The sequence below is a fragment of the Rhinopithecus roxellana genome, chromosome 13 (genome assembly GCF_007565055.1).
Source record: "Rhinopithecus roxellana isolate Shanxi Qingling chromosome 13, ASM756505v1, whole genome shotgun sequence".
Lineage (NCBI taxonomy): Eukaryota > Metazoa > Chordata > Mammalia > Primates > Cercopithecidae > Rhinopithecus > Rhinopithecus roxellana.
The window spans coordinates 13,400,203-13,426,298 of record NC_044561.1 but is presented as its reverse complement, the minus strand read 5'-3'; the positions used below and the strand labels follow the sequence as shown (position 1 = coordinate 13,426,298).

Here is a 26,096-nt window from a genome sequence, read left to right as displayed (position 1 = left end):
TAGCAAATGCCTCCCAGGTCCAGAAAAAAATTCCTTTCCTAAATATTCACCATCTGCGTTTAATTTGGCCATTCCTTCCTCCCTCTCTTCTCTGCTCCCAACCCACAAGAAACATATACATATGTTTATGCTTATACATACATATATCCCCTCCTTTTAACATTCCCTGAAAACAAATATAGAAAAGATTAGAAAGTAAAAGAGACTAGGAGAGGGAGGTAAACAAACAGGGCAGGCAAAGGGAACAGTTCACAGAATTGAGGCACAAAGACAAGAAGAGACGGTTGCTCTCGAGCTCCAGCAGTAAGGGCTGTTTCTGATTAGGTGCGTACAATTGCAGAGCTGCACAGGAAGTGCTGAGGGCGCCCTCTTGGTCGGCCCCATTCCAAACACACTGAAAACCTTTGTACTACAGCAGGCCCATCTGGAATCAGTTAGGACTAAGCTCCTAGCAGCCTTTCCTTTTTTCTTTTTTTTTCCAAAAAAAAACAAACACACACACACACACTCGCTAAAACCGCTTAGCTCAGTTTTCCTGCCTGCAACCTTCTCATCCCTTTCTTCCAAATCACCCTTCAGAACATATTTCTCCAACGGCCTTTCTGGGGTCACCACTAACAAGATGAGTCATATAAGAACATAAAGCATTCAGAGAGCTAGCATCCTCCCTAGAACCCGAATACCCCCAAAAAAGTATAGTCTTCATGCAACTAAAATCCCTTTTTAGACCATTTTGGGGTTTTTTTAAATGCTATTTTTAGAAATTCAAAGTGGCCTACTTTTTTTAAGGATTTAAATGAAGCATCTCCTTTAGGAAACTGTTTTCATTTGTTCTATCTTCTAAATCATGCAAAAAGTAGAAAAAAAAGAAACTCTGGCATAGTTCTCGTAGCATTCAAAAGGAAAAATATTTTTCCATTCACAATCCTAAGTTAAATCGCTTATATTCGCTTCTGTAAAACTGATTTCTACCGATGCTTTCTCAAAAAAAAAAAAAAACGGACTTACCCAGTACTGTCGTAAATGTCTAGCATTAAGACTCAGGAGGCCGGGCGCAGTGGCTCAAGCCTGTAATCCCAGCACTTTGGGAGGACGAGACAGGCAGATCACAAGGTCAGCAGATCGAGACCATCCTGGCTAACATGCTGAAACCCCGTCTCTATTAAAAAATACAAAAAACTAGCTGGGCGAGGTGGCGGGCGCCTGTAGTCCCAGCTACTTGGGAGGCTGAGGCAGGAGAATGGTGTGAACCCGGGAGGCAGAGCTTGCAATGAGCTGAGATCCGGCCACTGCACTCCAGCCTAGGCGACAGAGCGAGACTCCATCTCAAAAAAAAAAAAAAAAAAGACTCAGGAAACCTGGACAATAGTCTTGATGGCCACTAAGTAGCCATATGGCTTGGAATAAATTATTTATGCTTCCTAGGTCTCTATTTTTTCACCAGTAATATGGGGCAAGGCAGATTCTTTCCAGCACCACAACTTCCTCAAATCCCACACACCTAATAAAACATAGGAGTACACACAAAACTGGCCTCCAGTTTCACCTAGGAATCATCACTTTAAAGAAATGTTCTTATTACCTACCAAAGACTGTACAGAAAGGAATTGTGTGTGGGTAGAGAGAATGGACAGAGGCTGTCAGTTGGCACCCTCTTCTATGAGCCATATTCCCTGTCCTCATAGCGCTTAGAGACATCATAACCAAGAAAGGCCATTAAAATGTTTAAGGAAAGTACAAGCCTAGCCATCTGGGCCCAGCAAACTGACCAAAGAAGTACAGCACCAAGACCTGCAGAATTAAATTCACTACTAAGCTACTGAAATGTAACTTGTCCTTTGTGCTCAGTTTTAAAGCATCTTATTTTAATTGATCTCAATAAATATTTACCAAATCAATCAAGAAGGCCAGATTCAAATATAAAAAAAGAATAGAAACTGCCCTATCCTCAAGAAGTTTATAATCTACAGGCAACAGAGAGAGATGTTCAAAGACAATTTTAGTCCAATACTTGACAATGATTAGGTAATCATAAAGTACTGTGAGAGTCCTCTAACTGATGCTTCCTCCATGAGCCTTCTTTGACAGTCTACACCTTTTTAGGGCTCTTTCTCTTATTTTCTTCCGTTAAACTGTTCTAATAAATCTGAAAATTATATTTCACCATAAAATGTAAAGGTTGGCACTATCAACTGCCTAAACTTACAGAAGTCAGTAACTGTTTAACAGGTAGTTTATATCCAGAGAGGGGACAGACCTACATAAACCATCTCCCAAGCCACACTGGTGACAACCAGAGCAGGAACACTGAAAACTCCCTCAATAGGAGTGCCACCTTTATACCTATGGCAATTAGGAACCAATTCTTGACCTAAGGCTGGGTTCTAGGCATTAAGAACCAGTCCAGCAAGTAAAACGTTTGTGATTAGAACTGTCTGTTGTCAGACCCTCAGACACAACCAGAATGGCAGGAATTGCTGTGAACCACATACAAGGTTTTTGCCAAGAAGTACACACAGTATCTGCTCTCATCTGTTTTCTTCTCAACTAAAAACGGTCTAGTTCTTAAAGGGCCTGTTTTACCATTTCATGTCCAGAAGGAGAGAAAATAACTCCTAAATGGGCTGAGGCCTTAATCTCATATGCTAAGTAACCTGAAGGATGAGTGGGTTCCTTTTCCTTGGCTGCGGCAGAGGGGACCGACCCCATTGTGGGCAGGCTCCCTAAAAATGTATTCTCTTCAGTGTGTTAAACTTCCCCTCTCTACGCTGGCAAGACTTCAAACACATTCGGAGAGAAGTAAGACTATATGAGGTGGGGTTCCCAAAACAGCAGGGTCACATTTCCTCCTGGAACGTGGAAAGCTGAACTGTAGGAGGTGCCTATAAGAGATCTGGTCCAGTCCTGAAACATTAATACACTTCAAATTAGGCACAGAGAACTTGGCAGCTCGGCTGACTCCCAGACCAGCTCTAAACAAAACTGGTCAGGATTCTTCGTGGCAAACAGCAGTAGAAGGAGCCAATCAAAACGCTTGGCCCTGCCAAAGAATTGCCGCCTTTTCCTTAAAGGGAAAACACTTCAAGGGGAGTGTGTCTGTATTTCTAAGGAGAGAAAAGGAGTTTTTAGATTTTCTGAACTCCTACATCCAGTTGCTTTATTTCTGTAAATTCTTTTTCCTACATTTGTTCTCATCTATAACAACACCAGCATTGCCACTGGGTATAATAAAAAACAGGCTAGGCTAAGCACAGTGGCTCACACCTGTAATCCCAGCACTTTGGGAGGCCGAGGCGGGTGGATCACAAGGTCAGGAGTTCAATACCAGCCTGACCAACATGATGAAACCCCGTCTCTACTAAGAATACAAAAATTAGCCAGGCATGGTGGCACGCACCTGTAATCCCAGCTACTCGGGAGGCTGAGGCAGGAGAATCACTTGAACCCAGGAAGCAGAGGTTGCGGCGAGATTGCACCACTGCACTCCAGCCTGGGTGACAGAGTGAGACTCCATAAAAAAAAAAAAAAAAGAAAAAAACACAGGTTAGAGCTTTACAGAAAGACACCAGATTCCTAACACTACTTTCAACCAAAGGAGGCAGGGCATCCCCCCTCATCTTATTGCCTTCATCTTACTGCTACCACTTAAGGGCAAAGTCCTTCCAAAGATTCCTCCCCTGGAGCCTCATCTTTTCCCTACTGCCTCTTCCCTTTTCTCTGACCCTCTCTCCCCAGCCATTCAAAACTCAACAGAAATACTAAAGTAAATTTCATCCTGATGCGAGTCTCTCAACAGCACAGAGGCAGCATAGTAGACAGGGCTTCTCAAACTAACTGTGAGGAGCAACCTTTTCTGCTAACTTTCCAATCCATCAGGGAATCATACTTTTGTAAGGTGCAGTAAAATGAACTACTAGAAAAATAAAATTTTAAAAAACAAGAAATACAAAATACAAGCCCCAGTTTTTTATTGTTAGACTTAACACTCATAAAAGTATTCTGTCAAATTGCTATTTGAGTTCTAAGTGCATACAATCTCCGCACCTATATTGTATGAATTGGTAATAAACAGCAAACTAATATCAGTCTACAAATGACACTTTAATTAGCACTGGTAAAAGGAAAGGAGAGCAAACTTTGACACTACACAATCCTAGGGATGAACACAGCTCCCTTACTAGTCATATGACCTTAAGCATATCATGTAATTTTTCTGAATCCCAATTTCCGCGTTGATAAAACAGGAACATAAATGTCACCAAATATTCTGCAGAGTTAAGGAAAGATTAAGAAAATGTAATGCCAAGAAACCTAACACAGTGCCTGATTTAGACTAGGAATCCAATGAAATAACTATTACTATCAGGTTTTCTAGGTATTTCCTTTTATCATTCTCTTTTAATTTAAAGGCAGTTCTAATCCCAGTAAATCCTAACCTTGGGAGTCAGTATTTTCAAAGCTAACTGTAACAAGCAAAATTCAGATCTATGATCTTTTATTGTCTTTAGTATCTTTTCCCTTTTGATGTCAGGAACAGAAAAAAAAAAAATCAAACTTTCGTGTTGTGCCAAAAATGAGTTCCCACTTGATCGCTAGTGTTTTCTGTTTGACCCAAAATAGATTCCAATTTGATTTCTGGTCAAATTATTGCCAGCTCAATCACTAATTCTGCTGCCATTCCAGACTTGTTATTGTTATTTTACTATATACTGAGTAGATACAAGAATATTTACAAATTATGTGAAGGATATAAAGAATAACAAAAACATATGCCATTAGAATTCTAGTTTTTCCTCCACCTCCTGCCCCCACCCCCAAATGTATCTTCCTACATGGGCTGAGCCCCTCCTTCACTACTGTCCTTAAAGATGTGAATTTAAGTCCTAACTGTCACTTCATGACCCATATAATCTTCAATAAATTGCATCCCCTCTCTTAAGACTATCTCCTACCTATCAAATGAAAAGGCTGAACAACATGGTTACTAACATTGTTTTCAGCTCCCTGCTTGATTTCAGCTAGGTTCAAGACTTTTCATGTTAAATCCCCTGACTTCTTACCTTTCTATTTTACACAACTAGTAGCCATTATCCACCCCTGAACTTGCTATACCAAATCCTCCAACCAAAAATTCTGACCACCACCACCACACCTTATTTTTTGCCTCAGTCCTTCCTTCTTTTTCTCAACAAGTACCTCCAGTCACTGAGGAGAGACAATTCCACCTGATCCTCCAAGATCTCCACCTCCCTCAACATCTAAAACCATCCTTTCACAAATATTTCCCTTGTGTATTCAGAGCATAAGGGCTAAAAGCCCCCAAGAATTCAATCCAACATTTTTATATATGAAACAAGACACATTTATAAAAGTAATAACAGAATGAATGCAAATATCTGCAAATGTGTATCGGAAAAAGGATCTGCTATGTATGTAGAGAATTTCAAAATGAACTCAGCAAGAAAACAAACCACCTGGCCAGGCACGGTGGCTCACGCCTGTAATTCCAGCACTTTGGGAGGCCAAGGCAGGTGGATCACCTGAGGTCAGGAGTTCGAGGCCAGCCTGGCCAACATGGCAAAACCTCACCTCTACTAAAAATACAAAAAATTAGCTGGCCGCAGTGGCGTGTGCCTGTAATCCCAGCTACTCGGGAGGCTGAGGGAGGAGAATCTCTTGAACCCAGGAGGCAGAGGTTGCAGGGAGCCAAGATCGCGTCACTGCACTCCAGCCTGGGCGACAGAGCAAGACTCCATCTCAAAAGAAAAAAGAAAAGAAAAGAAAAGAAAATGAACTGCTCGTTTTAAAAAATGAGCAAAACATTTAAAGAGACCCATTCAAAGAGATACGAATGACAAATATGCAAATGAAAGATACTAAACATCATTAATATTTAGGAAAATACAAACTGAAGCCATGAAAAGATACCAGTATATACCTATCAGAAGGACTCTCATTAAAAAAAAAAAAAAACTGACAATACCAAATAGTGGAAAGAATGTAGATACATTCATTGCTGATGAGAATCCAAAGTGGTATAGCCACTTTGGGAAACAGTTTGGCAGTTTCTCATATACTTATACACTTCATATACACTTGTATGACCCAGCATTCCCACCCTTAGGTATTTACCCAAGAGAAATGAAGCTACTCAACAGTAAAAAGGAATGCATTACTAATACCTAAAACAGCACCGGCGAATCTCAAAAGAATTACACTAAGTGAAAAAAGTCATCCTCAAAAAGCTACATAATACATGATTCCATTTATATAACATTTTAGAAATGGCAAAATCATAGGAACAAAAATCTGATCAGTGATGCCAGTGGCTGGGGATGGAAGAGAGGACTGACTGTGAAAGAGCCTGAGGGAACTTTCAATGGTAATGGACGCATTTTATATCTTGATTGTGGTAGTGGTTACATGCCTATATTACATTTGTCAAAATTCATAGAAATATAACCTTAAAAGAATTTTACTGCATGTAAATTATATCTGAATAAATATACACACACACACACACACACACACACGTATATATATATGTGTATATGTATAAAATCCCCCTCAAAAAAAACAGCCCTGTTCCCCTTCCACCACAGAGGAGTTAGCACAGCAGCCAAGGACACAGGTGGGTGAGGAACTGAGGAATCAAGGATGCACAGGACAGCAGGCCCAGAGGCCAAAGACAAGAGTGGCTGGGGGTCAGGGGACACTGGAGGACTACAGGTAAAGCTGGGAAACTCTAGGGAGGTTAGGAAGCCACAAGGAAGAATAGGCCAAAGGAGCCCATTTACTGAGGATTCCAGACCATGAGGAATAGGGTACAGAGGTGGTGGAGACAGCCATCGTGGTTGGAAAACTGGCAACACTAAGCAAATAAGTAAACATATTGGGGATAAGGGGAGCCAAGTTTTTCCCTACTGGAGAATATATTTACAAATATGGAAAGAGGTTGGCTGCATTTAATGGAGTTATCAGTGTGAATTCATGATTTTATAATATAAAATGCATTGTTTTGTAATTTAAAATATGTAACACATGCAAACATCACACATGTATATATATACATATATAGCACACAGAGATATGAAAATATAGATGTAATGTGGTATATATGTGTTTATGTACATATATATGTACACATACATACAATTTCTAGCTGTTTGCTGAGAGAGCCTAGGGGCAATGACACTCTAGTAGCAATATGCATACCCACCACCCAGATGTTGGCTTCTAATTACTATCCTCCATTTAAAAGAACCAGAGTCTCTTGGAAATGGCTGATTTCAGGGCTTTGGAAGGAAAAGTACAAAATAAACTTGGAAAACCTTCCTATGGCAGAAAATAAAGAAATACCCCATGAATGATGGGGACAGGTCGACAAGACAAAGAAACCAGCATAAAGCAGGTCCCACTGGCTAAACTTTCAAACTCCCTCAAGCTTAAGGAGTCCATTTGATAGAAATAAACAAATGAAAAAGGGAAATTCTTTGTAATAGAATGACATCTAACAAATACAGGCAGACACAGAAATAGAGGACCAGCATTTGACAGAATAAAAGTGGTTGGTTCAGGAAAGAGTAGTCAATAGTGCTAAGGAGGTTAGGTATAGATCTGTTGAGGAACAGGATAGTAGTATAATTTCAGAATACCTTTCCACAAGACGATAATCGATTACAAAAGGAAAAATGATGAATCTGATGTGGAGAAACCTAGCAGACATCAGCTTAACCAGCTGTTCAAGGTTAACAATATTACTGATGGTGGGATGAGGGGGATAGCATTTGCCTCCAGATATGATGCAGTGAGATGAGCATGGCATCACTGCAGTGGTATGCCTGCCAAAAACGATATTACTGCCGTCATGAAGAAACAGACAGACTCAGATCTAGACTCTTCAAAATGTCAAGGACATGAAAGAAAGGTGAAGGCTGAGGAACTGTTCCAAGCTGAAGAGGTCTGAGGTGACATGCAACTAAATGCAACGCATATTCCTAGACAAGACACTGGACCAAAAAGGAAAAAGACATTGCTGGGACTGCTGGCAAAATGTTAATGGAGTCTGTGGATGGATGGTCACGTTGTACTAATACTGATTTCCTGATTTGGAGAGCTATGCCAGTTATACAGGAAAGTCCTATTTGGGGGAATACACATTGAAGTGTTTGGGAGTGAAGGAATACCACATCTGCGGCTTGCTCTCAAAAAAAGCTCAGAAAGGGAACAATGAAAAACGGTACGTATGTACACAAACCCCACACACAAACATACAGAGTGAGCAATGAAGCAGATGCAGTAATATATTAACAACTGGGGAATCCAAGTGAAGAGAAGCGAGGAGTTTGGGGTGTTTTGTGGGTTGCCAGCTGCTCTGGTAACTTTTCTCTAATTGTGAAATTATTTCAAAAAAAGAATCAAGGGAAAACAATAATAGCCATCCATTGCCAGGAATTTAAGAGTACAATGTCTTTGATTCTCACAACAAAAGCTGATCCTAAAGCTCAGAAAGGTTAAAACGTGGTTCAACAAGTGTCAGTGCCATACTAACTTGAGTCTGTCAAACTCTGGAGCCTTTAATCTTCTACTACACCATGCTACCTCATTCGACAAATAAGTAACCATCATGTAACGAAGTATGTGCCAATATCTTTACTTATCATTGAGGATGGAAAATCAATCAGACCATCCCTGCCCTCAAGGAATTCAGGCTAACAGAGATAGCCTTTACTTATAAACTAGTAAAGGGTTATTGGTGCTATGGTTTGCCTTTACCTGTACAGGGAACGTTGGGCCTTTACCACAAATTCGTTATGACCTATTAGAAGGTAACATTTGAGCCTTTCTGTCTGGCGGCAGCCATCAGGTAAGCCAAGATGGGTGCATACAAGTACATCCAGGAGCTATGGAGAAAGAAGCAGTCCAGGCCGGGCGCGGTGGCTGAAGCCTGTAATCCCAGCACTTTGGGAGGCCGAGACGGGCGGATCACGAGGTCAGGAGATCGAGACCATCCTGGTGAACACGGTGAAACCCCGTCTCTACTAAAAAATGCAAAAACTAGCCGGGCGAGGTGGCAGGCGCCTGTAGTCCCAGCTACTCGGGAGGCTGAGGCAGGAGAATGGCGTGAACCCGGGAGGCGGAGCTTGCAGTGAGCCGAGATCCGGCTACAGTACTCCAGCCCGGGCGACAGAGCGAGACTCCGCCTCAAAAAAAAAAAAAAAAAAGAAAGAAAGAAAGAAGCAGTCTGATGTCATGCGCTTTCTTCTGAGGGTCCGCTGCTGGCAGTACCGCCAGCTCTCTGCTCTCCACAGGGGTCCCCGCCCCACCCGGCCTGATAAAGCGCGCCGACTGGGCTACAAGGCCAAGCAAGGTTACGTTATATATAGGATTCGTGTTTGCCATGGTGGCCGAAAACGCCCAGTTCCTAAGGGTGCAACTTACGGCAAGCCTGTCCATCATGGTGTTAACCAGCTAAAGTTTGCTCGAAGCCTTCAGTCCGTTGCAGAGGAGCGAGCTGGACGCCACTGTGGGGCTCTGAGAGTCCTGAATTCTTACTGGGTTGGAGAAGATTCCACATACAAATTTTTTGAGGTTATCCTCATTGATCCATTCCATAAAGCTATCAGAAGAAATCCTGACACCCAGTGGCTCACCAAACCAGTCCACAAGCACAGGGAGATGCATGGGCTGACATCTGCAGGCCGAAAGAGCCGTGGCCTTGGACAGGGCCATAAGTTCCACCATACTATTGGTGGTTCTCGCCGGGTGGCTTGGAGAAGGCGCAATACTCTCCAGCTCCACCGTTACCGCTAATATAAGTAAAGTTTGTAAAATTCATACCTAATAAACAATTTAGGACAGTCATGTCTGCTTACAGGTGTTATCTGTTTGTTAAAACTAGTCTGCAGAACGTTTCTTGAATGCTTTGTCAAATTAAGAAAGTTAGAGTGCAATAATGTTTGAAGACAATAAGTGGTGGTATATCTTGTTTCTAATAAGATAAACTTTTTTGTCTTTGCTTTATCTTATTAGGGAGTTGTATGTCAGTGTATAAAACATACTGTGGTATAATAGGTTTAAAATAAATTATTTAAGAGAAAAAAAAGGCCGGGCGCGGTGGCTCAAGCCTGTAATCCCAGCACTTTGGGAGGCCGAGACGGGCGGATCACGAGGTCAGGAGATCGAGACCATCCTGGCTAATACGGTGAAACCCCGTCTCTACTAAAAAAATACAAAAAACTAGCCGGGCGCGGTGGCGGGCGCCTGTAGTCCCAGCTACTCCGGAGGCTGAGGCAGGAGAATGGCGGGAACCCGGGAGGCGGAGCTTGCAGTGAGCTGAGATCCGGCCACTGCACTCCAGCCTGGGTGACAGAGCCAGACTCCGTCTCAAAAAAAAAAAAAAATAAGAGAAAAAAAAAAAAAGAAGGTAACATTTGAGATGTATAGAAAAAATAGACCAATGGCCACAGTGGAATATACTTAGGTCATGTAGGTAAAAGATCCTCTGTGATCAACACAGACACACCTCTCCAAGGCTTGAATACCCATAAACAGGAAAAAGAATGGGGGGAATCTAGATGAGTATATTTGGGGATCTCCAACTATTCCTTCCCTTAGGTTTTCATCCTCAGAGATGTTCCATGTTTTGTTTAAAGAGATCCTTTTCTAAGAAGTAGTGGTTGTGGTGAGATTAGAACTATTTGGCCCAATTACTAAACTGGATAATTGCCAAAAGTCCTACCCTGGTTTTCTAATGGCTTTCTACTCAAAGCAAAGCAGTAACTCTTGTGTATGAAAGAGAGCAGAAGTTAAATCTCTACCAAAGCACAAAGCATTAGGTTTATTTTCAAAGCCAAATTTATCCCCAAAGTAACCAGGTTTTACCATCAATTATGTGCAAATTAAGCGGTTTTCTTCTGGTTATAAATCAATTAGGTGCAGCAGGGTGCTATGTCTCTTGGTATTGCCCTGAGTTTTGCAAGTAGCTTGTGTACAGACCATACACCATTTACAAGACAAGAAAGTGGAAGACCCAATAGTAAATATGACAATATCTGCCCTCAGAGAACTTACAGTTTAGCGGGGGGGACAGATAAATTAAAAGAAGGGACACCTTCCAGATTGGAATGGGATCTGGGTCAGGAAAGGCTTCCTTGAAAAGAAAATACCATTTGGCTGAGATCTAAGGAACAACCTGACTTTGCATGCTTATGTATTTATGTTATGTGTTCACTTTATGGAGAATTTTCTGAGTAGAGAGGTAAAAAGAGACACAAGAAAAATGGTATACAGGCACAGAGGAGAAAAAGATAGCAAGTGATTCCATTCTGCTAGGACATAAATACTAAGAAAGAAGCCTGTAAAGGGCTTTTAGTAGTGGAATAATAAACTTTTAATCACCAAAACAACTTTATGGTAGTAATTATTATCTTCATTTTACTAATGAAAAAACTGAGGCTTGAGAAAAGTTAGGTAGATTGAGCAAGGTCCCACAACAAAAAAAAAAATGCAGATCAACTGTAAAACCCATCCTCTTTCTGTTCTATTTCCCTCAGAGTTATACACAGAATGTAGCCAGTTCCTTGGATTTCACAGACAAATCACCTTTTCCCTAGATACTCAGCCCTTGGTATTTAACACTTTCAAAAATCCAAACATTCAGCCAGTCGCGGTGGCTCACACCTGTAATCCCAGCACTTTGGGAGGAAAGGTGGGCAAGATCACTTGAGGCCAGGAGTTCGAGACCAGCCTGGCCAACGTGGTAAAACCTTATCTCTACTAAAAATACAAAAATTAGCCAGGTGTGGTGGTGCACGTCTGTAGTCCCAGCTACTCAGCAGACTGGAGCGTAAGAATCCCTTGAACCTGGGAGGTGGAGACTGCAGTAAGCCAAGATCATGCCACTGTACTTCAGCCTGGGTAACAGAGCAAGACTCCATTTCAAAGAAAAAAATTAGAATTAAAAATTTTTAAATATAAAAATCCAAGCATTCACCAAAGTTAATTTTAGCTTCATTTGGAGGTCAAACCGTTAGTAAAATTGAATATAACCATTTTTATGGTTTTACTGGTTTTCCCCAATGTTAATTTGCATACAAAAAATTCAACATTTTCCCCTTATGTTCGAGGCCCCAAAAGATCAAGGCAGCAGTAAGAAGGCAGCCCACACAGAATTCACTGTATACCCTGTAACGCACAACACATCAGCATCTATTTTATCCGGCAGCAGGAAGACTTATAAGTTAGGACCCCACAATTATCCCTGTAGAGAGAGGCACACCAAAGGGAATGTAGGCATAAACAGCTACAATAATGGTAACACAAATAGCCATCTGTACTTATAGCCAATCATGCCAAGGGCTTTTAAACACCCACATCCCTACTGCCTCCCTCTCCCTCCATGCAGGTGGGCAAATTCCTTTCCATTCTTCTCCAACCCACATAATTCCGGGGGAATAGATAATCTGATGCTAGGAGCAAGAAGCAAAGAAAGCTGCTATACTTTTGAACACAAAAGACCGAAAAGGAAGAGTCCTAATTCCCCCACCCTGTGTTCTACCCATTAAACCAGTATTTCTCTATTCTTTCTACTGTCTGAAACACAGAAACATAGCTCCTGTTACATCCCCCAGGTCCCTTTCCCTAACTTCCACCAGTCCCAGCTAGTTTAGACCCTCCTACCCCCATCTCCCCATTTATTCAGTTCTCTCAATGCACTTATCACATTATAGGTCTTGTTGGTACCAGTCTCCCTACTACACTGGGAGCCCCTGAGGTCATGGACTGCCTCTCTCTGCCTCCCTCCACATCCTCAACAGCCAGCATGGTACAGGACATACGGGTGCTAAATAAAGATTTGCTGGGTGATTACAAGAACTGCAGAATGAACAGGAAAGTGGGTAGGAGAAAAGGAAATGGTTGGACAGTAATTTGAGGTCTGAGGGTCCAGGATATCTGAATAGAAACCATGCTACAGTCCCTACAATGGAACATGTTGAGTGCAACAGTTACATAAGAAAAATCATCCTTTAATAGTCTCTGATAGAGAGTTTTAGAACAAAAGCTGTTCTAACTCTAACAAGCTAAGGGTATCATTTAAAATTAAAAAAATAAAAATAAAAATAAGCCACTAATCTTATCTATTAGTGTTATGTCCCCAAAAGCAAAACAGCAACAAGACAGTGTGGCCTACAAAACTACCATAGCCCTACCACTCACAGCTCTAGCTCCCAACACAAATAGCTTTTCAGGACTCCTCTTTCTTTGACAGCTGTTTTGCCCACCCTCTCCCCTTAGCCTCTTCCTTTCCTCCCCTACAAGGCAGCAAAGAAAACAACAACTGCACTACAAAATCCAAGAATCATCAGAAAGACAAATCTCCCCAGTTCTCCTAAGTTTATCCTGACGGCTGCTGGCAAGATAAGCAATTTTTTCCTAATTATGGTAGACTTCACCTGGGTGATGAATGTAGTTATCAACTTTTCAACAAGGTGCTAGAAACAGTAGAAGATCTCAAAACCATACTTTAGTAGTGCACCTGCCCAATCTGCCCGCGGCTCTGCAACCAGGAGACTTTTACCAGCTCTTTAGCTCTAATCCACCAGCTATTACCCGCCCTCTACCAGGGGCATCTGCTCTTGAACCTTCCTTACTAACTATACTTGTCAAAATCAAACAGAACCTGATAGAAAAGTAAGACAGGAAAGGGATGTAATAAGTTTCTAAGATTGTCTCAATTTAAACCCTTTGGCCATATTTTTACCTGGATTTTTTTTTTCTACTGAAGAAAACTATAATAATTACTTTGGGGAGATGCTGATTTTTACTAGATTTTACTTTGAACCACTGTAGTAAGATGTTAGAGCTAAAAGCAATCTCAGAAATAACATTATATCCCCACATTTTGCAAACAGAGAATGGCCCAGAGATGTTAATAACTGCTTAACTACAGTTACACACACAAAAAAATTCCTAGATCATCAAATCCTGGATGGCAAGACCTATATCTAATTTATCTCCAGTGTCCAACAGTGTTCGGCACTTGATAAATGGCTAGTAAACTGAACTAAATGAACACAGCTAATTAGTGGGAATCTAGAACTATGACCCAAGACCATTTGACTTCAAGCGCAATGTTTTCTCATTACATGTGACTAGAAAGCTAGAGAAGATGAATAATTTGGAATCCAAGCTCTCTTCCTCCTCAACAACCAGGCACACTCTGTTTATCTCTGACACCATCTGTAAGATTTCCAATCTCTGTATGTTCAACTGTTCTAAAAATCATACATTTCTAAACTGATTCCCTAAAATATCTCTGCTCTTCCACTCAGATTACTTTTTTAAATAATTCTCTTCAATGACCTAATCTTCTTAATGGCCAACCTCTTGGGGATCCCTCCTTATACCTCAACAACTTACAACAAGCTACAAAAATCTGTCTCTTTCCCTTGTTTGTGTCCCCCTAGGCCAATGGTTCTCAACCTTGACTGCATAGTAGCATCATCTGAAGATGTTTTAAAAAACAAACCTGATTCCTGGGTCCTGCCCCCAGAGTTCCTGATTTAATTGGTCTGGGAAGGGTATGGCCTAAGCAATGAAACGTTTAAAAGCTTCCCAGGTGATTCTAACACACAGTTAGCTAAGATTGAGAACCTCTGCCCTATGCACTTGGTCCATCATATACTCTAAAAATAACTACATACTGCCAGTTGTTCTGGACTTGCAAAATATTAGACCGCTTTGCACCAAGACAGGGTGTGTTGCTAGACTGAAAGCACACTGGAACCATACCCTTGTTTCACATCTGTTATATAATAAAACTGTGGTAAATATGTTGGTAAAGCTCTATAAATCATTAATAATGAATGCCCAGCATCTGGCTAAAAGACCACAGAGGGGAAAAAGCTGTACTGAAGTTGGCTCAGAAACATATTTAGTTTCTCAATTTTTTTTTTAACCAAAGATCTAGAGTCCTTCAAATCCAGATGGTCTTTCTGTATCAAGAATAGCTTTTTGTGGCACATGAACAAACCCAACCCAAAAGAAGCACAAGAATATACTATGTATTTTCATGCCTCCATGACTCTGCTCACCCTAGTATCTATGTCTGGAACACCCTTACCCAGTCTGCACAGAAAACTCCTATTCATCTTTCAAAGCCCAATTCAAATGCCTCCTTTAGTCATTCATTCAACAGCTACTGAGAATTCACTAAGTGACAGGCAATGGAGATACAACGTTAAACGAGACACAGTCACTGGCTTCACAGTGCTTACACTCAAGTACTTGGGAAGACAGCCAGTAAACAAGGAGACAAATTTTTAAAATTCCAGATGATGCGAAGAAAAGATGACAACATAATGTGACACAGTAATGGTGGATGGTGACTGTTCCCAAGTAAACTCATTTGGTCCCTCAAGATCAAATCAAGAAAGGAGACTTTATCATATTCCTTTTCACACTCTCAGAATTGTCTCTTGGTACATACACAATGAATATTTTGAATGAAAAACAAAAAAAGAGTAAGAAAGGCAAAAGTAAAATACTAATAGAAACAATCATAATCAACTAAAAGTCAAGAGACACAAACCCTAAGTTGTTCCAACTACCTACTAGGTTTTCAGCAAATCTCTTCCTCTCTTCTGTAAAATGGGTGGACTGGATTAGACCGGGACTGTAATACTCACCAGAGGTAAAGAGTGAAGTGCACAGGTAGAGACTCTGCAATACTGAAGCAAACGGGCCATTCCAAAAGAGAACAGTCACTATTTAGCTCCCGCAGATTGTCAGATGTAGGAATGTTGGCCCCATGCTGCCAAGTGAAGTCACAAATCTGGATTTCATGTGAGCTTTCCCAATGTTTAAATGTTAAATCCAAAAGCCTTTAAAATACTGTGTTATCCAAACAAAACCCCACATGTGGGAGCCACACCAAAGGCCTCTAGTTTGCAACCTCTTGACTAGATAATCTTTAAGTCCTTCCTAACAGTCTATGGCTCTAAATGAAATATCTTCTCAAAGAAAAACAGTTAAGAGGATACAACAGGATCAAAGAATAGAAAGAGAAAAGAACAGTCTCCTTCCCAGGTGTTCCAATCAGATCACAGAAGGTGGGAGGATCACTGGAGCCCAGAAGTTCAAGGCCAGCCTGGGCAACAAAGCAAGCAATACTCCATCTCTAAAGAGAGAGAGAGAGAGAGAGAGAGAGAGAGAGAGATGATAGATAGATAGATAGATAGATAGATAGATAGATAGATAGATAGATAGATAGATAGAGATTAGATAGAGTCCCCCTCATAATTCATCAGGCAGCAAATCCTTGTTGCTTAGAAAGAAAATGCAAAATGCAGCCTGGATAATGAAAAGACCAATTCTAACCTCTCCTTCAGATTATAAAAGCAGTCAGTCCGCTGTATTTTTAGTAATCTGGGGCTGAACTGTTGTGCTTCTGCCCATGCAAGCTTAATAAATATCCCTATTATAGGCAATCAGGAATGCTTAAATAGAGGCACAACCCATACACATACACACAGACACAGACACCCCACACAGCACAAAGCAAGGAAATCAATTATGCTGAAGACTGGCAAGATGCCCCAAAGACACAGCAGGAATTTGATATGAACAGCAGGATGAGGAAGGAGAATGAATAATTCAGACTCCCTGATTCACTTAACAAAGTCCTGTCAAGCACAAGCTGAGACCCACAGTTTGTGGGCTGAGCTCCCTGAGCTAAAAGGCAACACGAGCTCACTGTCTGAATGGAAAGCTCACTGTGCCTGCTGTGAAGGTGGGAGAAGGAAGAAATGAAAAACGTGCACCTCGAATAGAAGCCAAGTTATTTTTCTGGGAGCCAGTTCATCATAAAAGACCAAACTTGAAAGCAGACAATGTTTTCATACTGTCATTAGCAAAGGAAAAATAACATGCATATTTTATTTATGCCCACCCGCTTTAAGGCTTCCACTGGATTAACAAGCCCAAAGTCAATGAGATAATGGAAAAGGCAAAAGAAAGAAGTATCAGTCAGAATAGCTAAATGTATAGACATATTCCCAATCCTTACCCTCTCACCCCAGTGTTTAAGAATGTTATCAACATTAACTATCTTCAAGCTAGCAATGCTGACTGTGGACTTATGGACTATTCATCAACTGCTCCACCTGAAGTTCCTCATGGTTTTTAGACACCAGCCTATTCTGAAAACAGATCCAGATCTATACCAAGCATTACTCAGTCACCATAAACTCTTACTTCACTGGAAAACAGAGTTTTGTATAAAGATCTTTTTTTTTTTTTTTTTTGGGCTGTTACATAAATGACTTAGGGAAGAAAAAGAAAGGTAAACAGTCCAACCTGTTTTCATGTGTCTTTATGATAGGTTTGGTGTTTTAGCTTCCATTTTTGTTTTTTAGTGACAAGAATAAAATATTTATAATCATACAGCATTTAAATCTCTCAAAGCTATGATACTCACTGATGCAAATACTTCAGTCTTACATTTGTAAAATATTACTTATAAACAACACACCAAGAATGCATTAACTGCTGAATGCCACGATACTAAAATTGTGTTTGCACAAAAATCAAGGGAAAAGAACAAATTTAGGCTGTTCTTTTCAACTCCTTCAGAATTCCTTCTAAGGCTATAAAGACAAGTTCTAAATATTATACTAGTTGAGTAGCAGAAAACAGATTTCAGAAAGCAATTACTACCACAAACAAATGCACTTAGCATGAGCTCATACATTTAATAACCATTTTAAAAATTAATCTGATTCCCCAAAGTTATCAAAAGCAACTAACAACTTTTCAAAATTCAAATGGCTGAACAGGAGATGTTTCAGCCCTAAAAGCAAAGAATAAATAGCATTAAAACTGAATAGTAATTAAATAACCTGCTCCTTCTACTGATAATAACCAAATTTTCCTATTTACATCAGGTCAGCCTCTAGGGAATTAATCCATCAGCCTGTCATAAAGAAGCATGTGAGACAATAGCAGTGACTCAAGCCAGAGAACGTATGAGAGGAGGCAGCAACCACAGCAGATGGAACTTTCTGCTCACATTCTATGTCACAGATCAGGATCTAAGGGCTCATAAGGCAAGCTCCCAATGGTCACAGACAGGGGCCCCCAATTTCCAAATGCTTACTGACTGGTGCATCTAAAAATGAGATTAATACAAAGTCTAATATGCCTTTTCTTTTGTGACAGAACAATAAAGCCACTGTTGATCAACTTTAACAAGTTGGAAAATGGATGACAAACTTCCCAGAAGAATAAAACTTATTCTGTAAATTATTTGGTGAGGTTGGGGCAAAAGTATTTTTCTTAAAGCTCCCCAGAGGATGCTAATGGGCAGCCAAGATTAAGAAACACTGGTTTAACTAAGCCTTGAGACAAACTAACTAGAGCTACTTAACCAGTGAAAGCCAGAGGTAAAACACTAAAGGGAGGCCACCTTGGCCTCTGAACATGACTTTGTTTGAAATGATTATCTCTAGCAAAAGAACCGCACAGCGATCATTCACCCTGCAAATCTAGCATCTATATTCCATACAGATAAGGTTCTTTCAGTTCTAAAATCCTATAATCCATACAACCATTAAATGGCAATAAATACTAAGCTTACTATAAATCAGGTACGTGCTACATACTGGGAATTTAAAAAGAAAAAATAAAGACTAAAACAGAGTCCCTACCCTCGAGGAGCTTACAGTTTGGCAGGAGCTCAAAGGAAACAGGCTCTTATAATACAGTGAAGTAAATCCTAAATAGGGAAAAGCACAAGGTGCTATGAAAGCAGTCAAGAGAGTTCCTAACCCTATCTTAGAAATTCAGTAAAAGATTCCCAAAGGTACCAATAAACCAAGATCTCAAAGATAAGGGTTAGTGCCATAAAAGGTGGAAGGAGACATGTTACAGAGGGAATAAAGTGAAGCTGCATGGTATATGCACAAGTGGGTCAAGGGGTGGGAGATGAGGTAGGAGCCAGACCACCAATGGCTTTTAATGGGACTAAAGGGCAGTGAGATGATCAGAGTTGTTTCAGAAGGATCACTCTAAGAAAAATTACTGCAACGCAATGATGTGGGATGGGAGGGATGAAATTAAAGGCAGAAGGACCATTTAAGAGGCTATAACAGTAGCTTCAGCAGTTGGGTAAATGGTGGCATTGGTTGCTGAGTTACACAGGGACAGAATTTTGCAGAAAGAGCAGATAAGGGCTGGGCGTAGTGGCTCATGCCTATAATCCCAGCATTTTGGGAGGCCGAGGCGGGCAGATCACCTGAGGTTAGGAGTTCAAGACCAGCCTGGCTAACATGGCAAAACCCCATCTCTTCTTGAAAAAAAAAAAAAGAGCAGATAAGGAAGAATCCGTTTTAGATGCTGTGTTTGCAGTTAACTATGGGGTATCCAAGCACAGATGCACACTAAGCAGTTGGATACAGACATCCTAAGTGCAGGAAAGAGATCTACACTAGAGACAGCAATGTGGAAGTTGTCAGCATATAGATGATAAATAAAGCCTTAGCAATAGACGAGCTTGCCCAAGGAGAAATATATATAATTTTAAAAAATTAAATAGAAAAGGCCTAGAGTAGAATCCTTTCAAGTACCAACTTTTCAGTGGTGGGCTGAGGAAGGAATAACGAAAATACACTGGCAGACAGAGGGAGAAATTCTAAAAAGCATGGTACAAGGGAAGCCAGGGGAAGAGAGGCATTCCAAGGACAGAGACAATAGAAAGGAATGTTCATTGGATGTAGTTGCAAGGGGGTTAATGCTGATTTTGGAGAAAAGAGTTTCAATGTTGTGGTTAAGGAGAAAACCAGAACTGCAAAGGGTACAGACAACTATTTTAAGAAGGTGGCTTGTAGAAGGGAGGAGAGTGAAAAGCAGATGGAGGGTAAAGATGGCGAAATGTGCTAGATTTTATTTATTTATTTTATTTAAAGTTGATGAAAAAAGATATGGAAGGGCAGATTTAAAATCTTGGGAAAAGATCCAAGCAGAACTCACTACAGAAAGGACAAAAAGTGGTACGCAAAGTTTGGTGGCACAAAGGTAAAAGTTCCAATCTGACGGTCTCTATAAATTAAGAGGCAAGATTAAGTGAAGGGAAGCAAAAGGAAAGGAAATGTAGGACAATGAGGGATGTTTAAATAGCCACTGTGGCAAATCCCCAAGAGGTCACTTAAAAACAGAGGCCGGGCGCGGTGGCTCAAGCCTGTAATCCCAGCACTTTGGGAGGCCGAGGCGGGCGGATCACAAGGTCAGGAGATGGAGACCATCCTGGCTAACACCGTGAAACCCCGTCTCTACTAAAAAATACAAAAAACTAGCCGGGCAAGGTGGTGGGCGCCTGTAGTCCCAGCTACTTGGGAGGCTGAGGCAGGAGAATGGCGTGAACCCGGGAGACAGAGCTTGCAGTGAGCTGAGATCTGGCCAGTGCACTCCAGCTTGGGTGACAGAGCGAGACTCCGTCTCAAAAAAAAAAAAAAAAAAAAAAAAAAAAAAAAACAGAAATACTGGCCAGGTGTGGTGACTCACGCCTATAATCCCAGCACTATGGGAGGCCAAGGTGGATGGATCACTGGAGGTCAGGAGTTCGAGACCAGCCTGGCCAACATGATGAAACCCCAACTCTCCTAAAAATACAAAAAAACCAGCTGGGCGTGGTAGCACGCACCTGTGATTCCAGCTACTCAGGAGGCTGAGGTAGGAGAATCACTTGAACTCAGGAGGCGGAGGTTGCAGTGAGCAGAGATCGTGCCACTGCACTCCAGTCTGGGTGACAGAGTGAGACTCTGTCTCAAAAACAAAAAACACAGAAATACTACCAGGCAGGAGTCAAGGGTCTAGGAAAGATTGGATATTAGGACGGCAGACAGCTGTACTGAGTTTTGCCAGGTAGGAAAAATATAATGAAAATGAAAATAAAGAGAGGATATTGGCCAAAGAGTTGTTTAAGAGAAGGACGACGAAATCTAAACAAGACAGGGAAGGGAGCAAAGACAGGGAAGGGAGCAAAGACAGGGAAGGGAGCAAAGACAGGGAAGGGAGCAAAGACAGGGAAGGGAGCAAAGACAGGGAAGGGAGCAAAGACAGGGAAGGGAGCAAAGACAGGGAAGGGAGCAAAGACAGGGAAGGGAGCAAAGACAGGGAAGTTAACAAAAAGAGAGAGAATACAGAGAGGGCCATGCACTGGCTTTCTCAATGACACTGGAGAAAAGAGGCAGTGGGGTAACTAAATGAGAGAACTGAAGAGTCTTAATGAGAAAATGAGACACTTGTCTTTAAATTTTCAGAAATTAAGCAGTTTTAAATTGACTAACCCCAGGATGTGGCCTTAGAATAGTTGGTGAAAGAGAAGAAAGGCAATGGAACAGATTAATTAAAGAACCAGACATAAGACTAGCTAAGGTGCTGGATCAGTCTTCCACACAGACATTGGAGTCTCTTAATAGCAATACTTCAGGTAAGAAGAAAGCCCACGATGCAAGAGCTACAAGTTTTTGTTCATTTTTTAAATGAGGGAGGGGTGAAAGAAACAATAAATGACAGCACTGCATAAGGGAAGAGGTTAGACTAGCCAGATTACACTAGCTTTTAAAGAACAGGGAATTTCACCCAAGGGTATAGGATTATGTGTAAGCATTGGAGAGGGGAGACAGAGGACAAAAGAATACTAATCTCCCTAATACAGGAGAACAAGGAACACTGAAACACCCACTAAGTCAAGCATGGTGTTGCACACCTGTAGTACCAGCTGCCTGGGAGGCTGAGGCAGAGGGATCACTTGAGCTCAGGAGTTCGAGACCAGCCTGGGCAACACAGCGAGACCCCATCTCTCAATTTTAAAAATTACCAAAAAAATAAAAAAAAAAAAAAAAAACCCACCCACTAGAAGGGAGAAAGGGGATGTAAAGTCCTGAGAAAGAAAACAAATTTAGCTAACAGAAAGGAGTAAAAATAACATGCAGCTAAGAGGCTAAAGATGAAGGAAGCTTGCTTACTGTGCAACAGGAAAAAATCAGACAGTCGAGGAGGGAAGGAGTCACTGGAAGATCAGAATGCAAGAGCAAAAGTATAACGTCAGTTAGGCCTGACAACAGAGGAATATACAGATGACCACAAGTACTTACATTCTGGATGCTGACCAAGGAGTGCAGAATTGAAAGAATGATCTGTTGGGCTACTGCAAGGTTTCTTTAAAAGAAAAAAAAAATTAGTCCAAAGAATTCCTTAACAGAAGATTGGAGGGAGACAGGCGGACTTGGGCCTTTGGACAGGAGTCAGCATCAGCCAGGTCTAAGTGAGCTTTTAGGAGCCACAGTCAGAAGAGCAGAGGAGAACAGGGTAATCCAAATACCATGTCACCTACAAATATTGAAAACAATGGCAACTCTGGTCACTGGAGAGAGAAAGCACCCTGAGATTGTGCAAGAAAGAAACCACAGCCTAAAATATCTATTTTGCCAAAGTAGACAAGGAAACTCTCTGAATGAAGTTAGTTATGCTGTGGACCGACGCAGGCTGACAAGAACAGGCACCAGATTCAGGTTTCTGGCACCTCCAATAATGACTGATGAACTACTAAATAATGAGGCCTCAAGATTCAAGAACTTGGATATCTCTAATTAAAAATAAAAATCAACAAATCAGGCCGGGCGCAGTGGCTCAAGTCTGTAATCCTAGAACTTTGGGAGGCTGAGACAGGAGGATCACGAGGTCAGGAGATCGAGACCATCCTGGCTAACACAGTGAAACCCCGTCTCTACTAAAAAATACAAAAAACTAGCCGGGCGAGGTGGTGGGCTCCTGTCCAAGTAGTCCCAGCTACTCGGGAGGCTGAGGCAGGAGAATGGCGTAAACCCAGGAGGGGGAGCTTGCAGTGAGCTGAGATCTGGCCACTGCACTCCAGCCTGGGTGACAGAGTGAGACTCCGTCTCAAAAAAAAAAAAAAAAAAAAAATCAACAAATCAAACAATTACTTTTTTACAAACCTAATATATGTAACCACTCCTGTGGCTAAGTGCTTTACTTGCAATATCTCATTAGTTCTCACAACTCTGTGAGGTAGAAACTATTATTAACATTTTACAGACGAAGGAACTGAGTCTTAGAGAAATTGAGAAACTTGCCTAAGGTAACAAATCTATTAAACAGCAAAGTCAGTAGGACTCTAAACCCCAAACTCTTAACCACTGAGCTCCACTTGACTCTTACCTTACCACACCAGTGGATGCTGCCAATATGCTTGAGGTATATCCTCTGAAATATACAACTCAAAGTATCATTAATAGCAGAGAGAACACAAAGAAATAAAAGGCATGGTCATCAAGAAAATTAACTCTGCTTAGAGAGACAACAGATAACCACACACACACACACACACACACACACAAGTAACAATTCGAAACTATGTTTAAGTATTAAACTAATGACAAATGACAAGGATACAGAAGATAACAGTATCTAGATTCAAGGGTTCTTTAAGTCTCCGTCCAAGGCAACAAACTTTCTAACAATCCATTCATCTAGCCCCACAGACTTCTCAAACTTAAGAGATAATTTTAAATTCCTTAGGAAATACCTGATTAAAGCATACTAAGACACCAGGAAAAAAAAAAATGAAATCAAATGGTTTTAACTGAATACTTGTTCTCCTGATTCTTGAACCCTCTCATAACCCAACCACTTCCCACTACGATACCTAGTTTCCTTATATAAAAGCTCCATTTTGACCCAAAGCAGACGGAAATTTACCTTTACTGATTATGTCTCCTGGGTCATTTATCCAATACGTCTTGTCTCTTGCTTCAGTATAAACTTCAGAAGTTTGACGCTAAGCCAAAAACAAAACAGCTAAAAGATGAGGGTTAGTAAGGATGAACCCACTCCTGGAAACACCTATGTCTCTGCCTTACAACTCTGAATTCCCTCACATCTTCCACTCAGCCTCGTATGTAAATGAACTCCCCTCCCTTTCCCTACTTGGAGATAGAAAACAGGATACCTTGCTTTACTTTCAAACTTCTCAGGGGTAGGATGAGATACAGAATGGTTCTTAAGTGTTCTGAATCTTAAGCGAAATATAACATACAAAACCATAATACAATACTCGTTTTAACATATTTACCATGGAATGTCCAAACAGCTTTATTCCACTACTAAGAATCAACTAAGGAACACGTAAGACAGAACAGACAGAAAATATGCATATACAAGTGTTTAAAGCCCAAGCAAAGCGAAATTCACCTTTGCCCCTCAAAAGGACCATTTTGATTACAGGTCAGAGTTTGCATCATCAAAATGAATCGAATTGTTCCAAGTAATACTAAAATAGCAGTTGAGGATAAAATGAACTTTGGCCACTGGACTCTGACCATCACCAGAGGCAGTTATTAAAACACAGGTATGTTAACAGGGAAAATAGCAGAAAATATAGGTGGATGTAATAGTTTTAAAATAAGCTCACAAATTATTTGATACTGCTCCATTCAAAAGGCAGGTCCTGCTTTTCCTCCCCTTGAGAGCAGCTGGACTTGCTTCTAACAGACAGCATAAAGCAAAAATTTAAGTTGATCCTCCTGCCTCAGTCAAGCCTTCAGATAAATGCAGCCCAGTCAAGAGCTTGACTGAAACCTCATGAGAGATCCTGGGACAGAACTACACAGCTAAGTTGTCCCAGATTTCTGACCTACAGAAACTATGAGATAATAAGTGTTTGTTGTTTTAAGCCAGTAAGTGTAGGGCTAACTTGTTACACTGCAAGAAATAACTAATAGGGAGGGTATGTTGTAGTGCACTGTGTTATGAATCCCAAACTGCCATTAGGGGAGGCTGAGGCAGACAGATCACTTGAGGTCAGGAGTTTAAGACCAGCCTGGCCAACATGGTAAAACCCCTTCTCTACTAAAAATACAAAATTTGGCCAGGTGCTATGACAGGCGCCCGTAATCCCTGTTACTCAGGAGGCTGAGGCAGGAGAATCACTTGAACCCGGGAGGCAAAGTTTGCAGTGAGCCGAGATCGCACCACTGCACTCCAGCCTGGGCAACAGAGCGAGACTCCGTCTCAAAAAAACAAACAAAAAAATCATTAAGGGTCCCTCCAAGGTTCTGAAAACAAGGACTACCAGAGAGAAGCACACCGGTATTGCAGTAACTTCCTCTTCTAGTTTGAGCAAGCTAACAAGAATATAATGAGAGCCAGAAATATACACCATTATGTAATTTAAATTTTTATAGTAGCCATATTAAAAATGGTAAAAAAAAAAAAGGTGAAATTAATTTTAAGAATATATTTTATTGAATCCAACATATTTAAAATATTAGCATTTCAACATGTTGATTTTTTTTTTTTTTTTTTTTTTTTTTTTTTTTTTTGAGACGGAGTCTCGCTCTGTCGCCCAGGCTGGAGTGCAGTGGCCGGATCTCAGCTCACTGCAAGCTCCGCCTCCCGGGTTTACGCCATTCTCCTGCCTCAGCCTCCCAAGTAGCTGGGACTACAGGCACCCGCCAACTCGCCCGGCTAGTTTTTTGTATTTTTTAGTAGAGATGGGGTTTCGCCGTGTTAGCCAGGATGGTCTCGATCTCCTGACCTCGCGATCCACCCATCTCGGCCTCCCAAAGTGCTGGGATTACAGGCTTGAGCCACCGCGCCCGGCCTCAACATGTTGATTTTAAAACATACTCAATATTTTAAAAATCTCAACATAGTATCTTACACTCTTTTTTGTACTAATTTCTTCTAAATCTAGTGTATAGTATTATACACTGAGTGCATCCTTTTATTTATTCATTATTTATTTATTTATTTATTTATTTATTTATTTATTTATTTTTTGAGACAGGGTCTCCTTGTATCACCCAGGCCAGAGTACAGCAGCACGATCATCGCTCACTGTAGCCTTGACTTTCCAGGCTCTAGTCATCCTCCCACCTCAGTTTCCCAAGTAGCTGGGACCACAAGCCTGTGTCACCACACCCAGCTAATTTTTTTATTTTTTGTAGAAATGGGGTCTCCCTATTTGGCTCAAGCTGGTCTCAAATTCCTGGGTTCAAGTGATCCTCCCACTTCGG

General features: G+C 41.1%; 2 protein-coding genes across 15 annotated transcripts in view; one reads left to right on the top strand and one right to left on the bottom strand.

Moving 5' to 3' along the window:
- The window catches only part of RBFOX2 (RNA binding fox-1 homolog 2), a 300,698-nt gene that overhangs the window by 239,026 nt on the left and 35,576 nt on the right, over positions 1-26,096 (bottom strand). The window lies entirely within an intron of this gene.
- Positions 9,237-9,864, top strand: LOC104682476 (60S ribosomal protein L15-like). Its single transcript, XM_030914847.1, has one exon. The coding sequence runs from the start codon at positions 9,253-9,255 to the stop codon at positions 9,811-9,813; it is 561 nt and encodes a 186-aa protein (XP_030770707.1). The 5' UTR covers positions 9,237-9,252; the 3' UTR covers positions 9,814-9,864.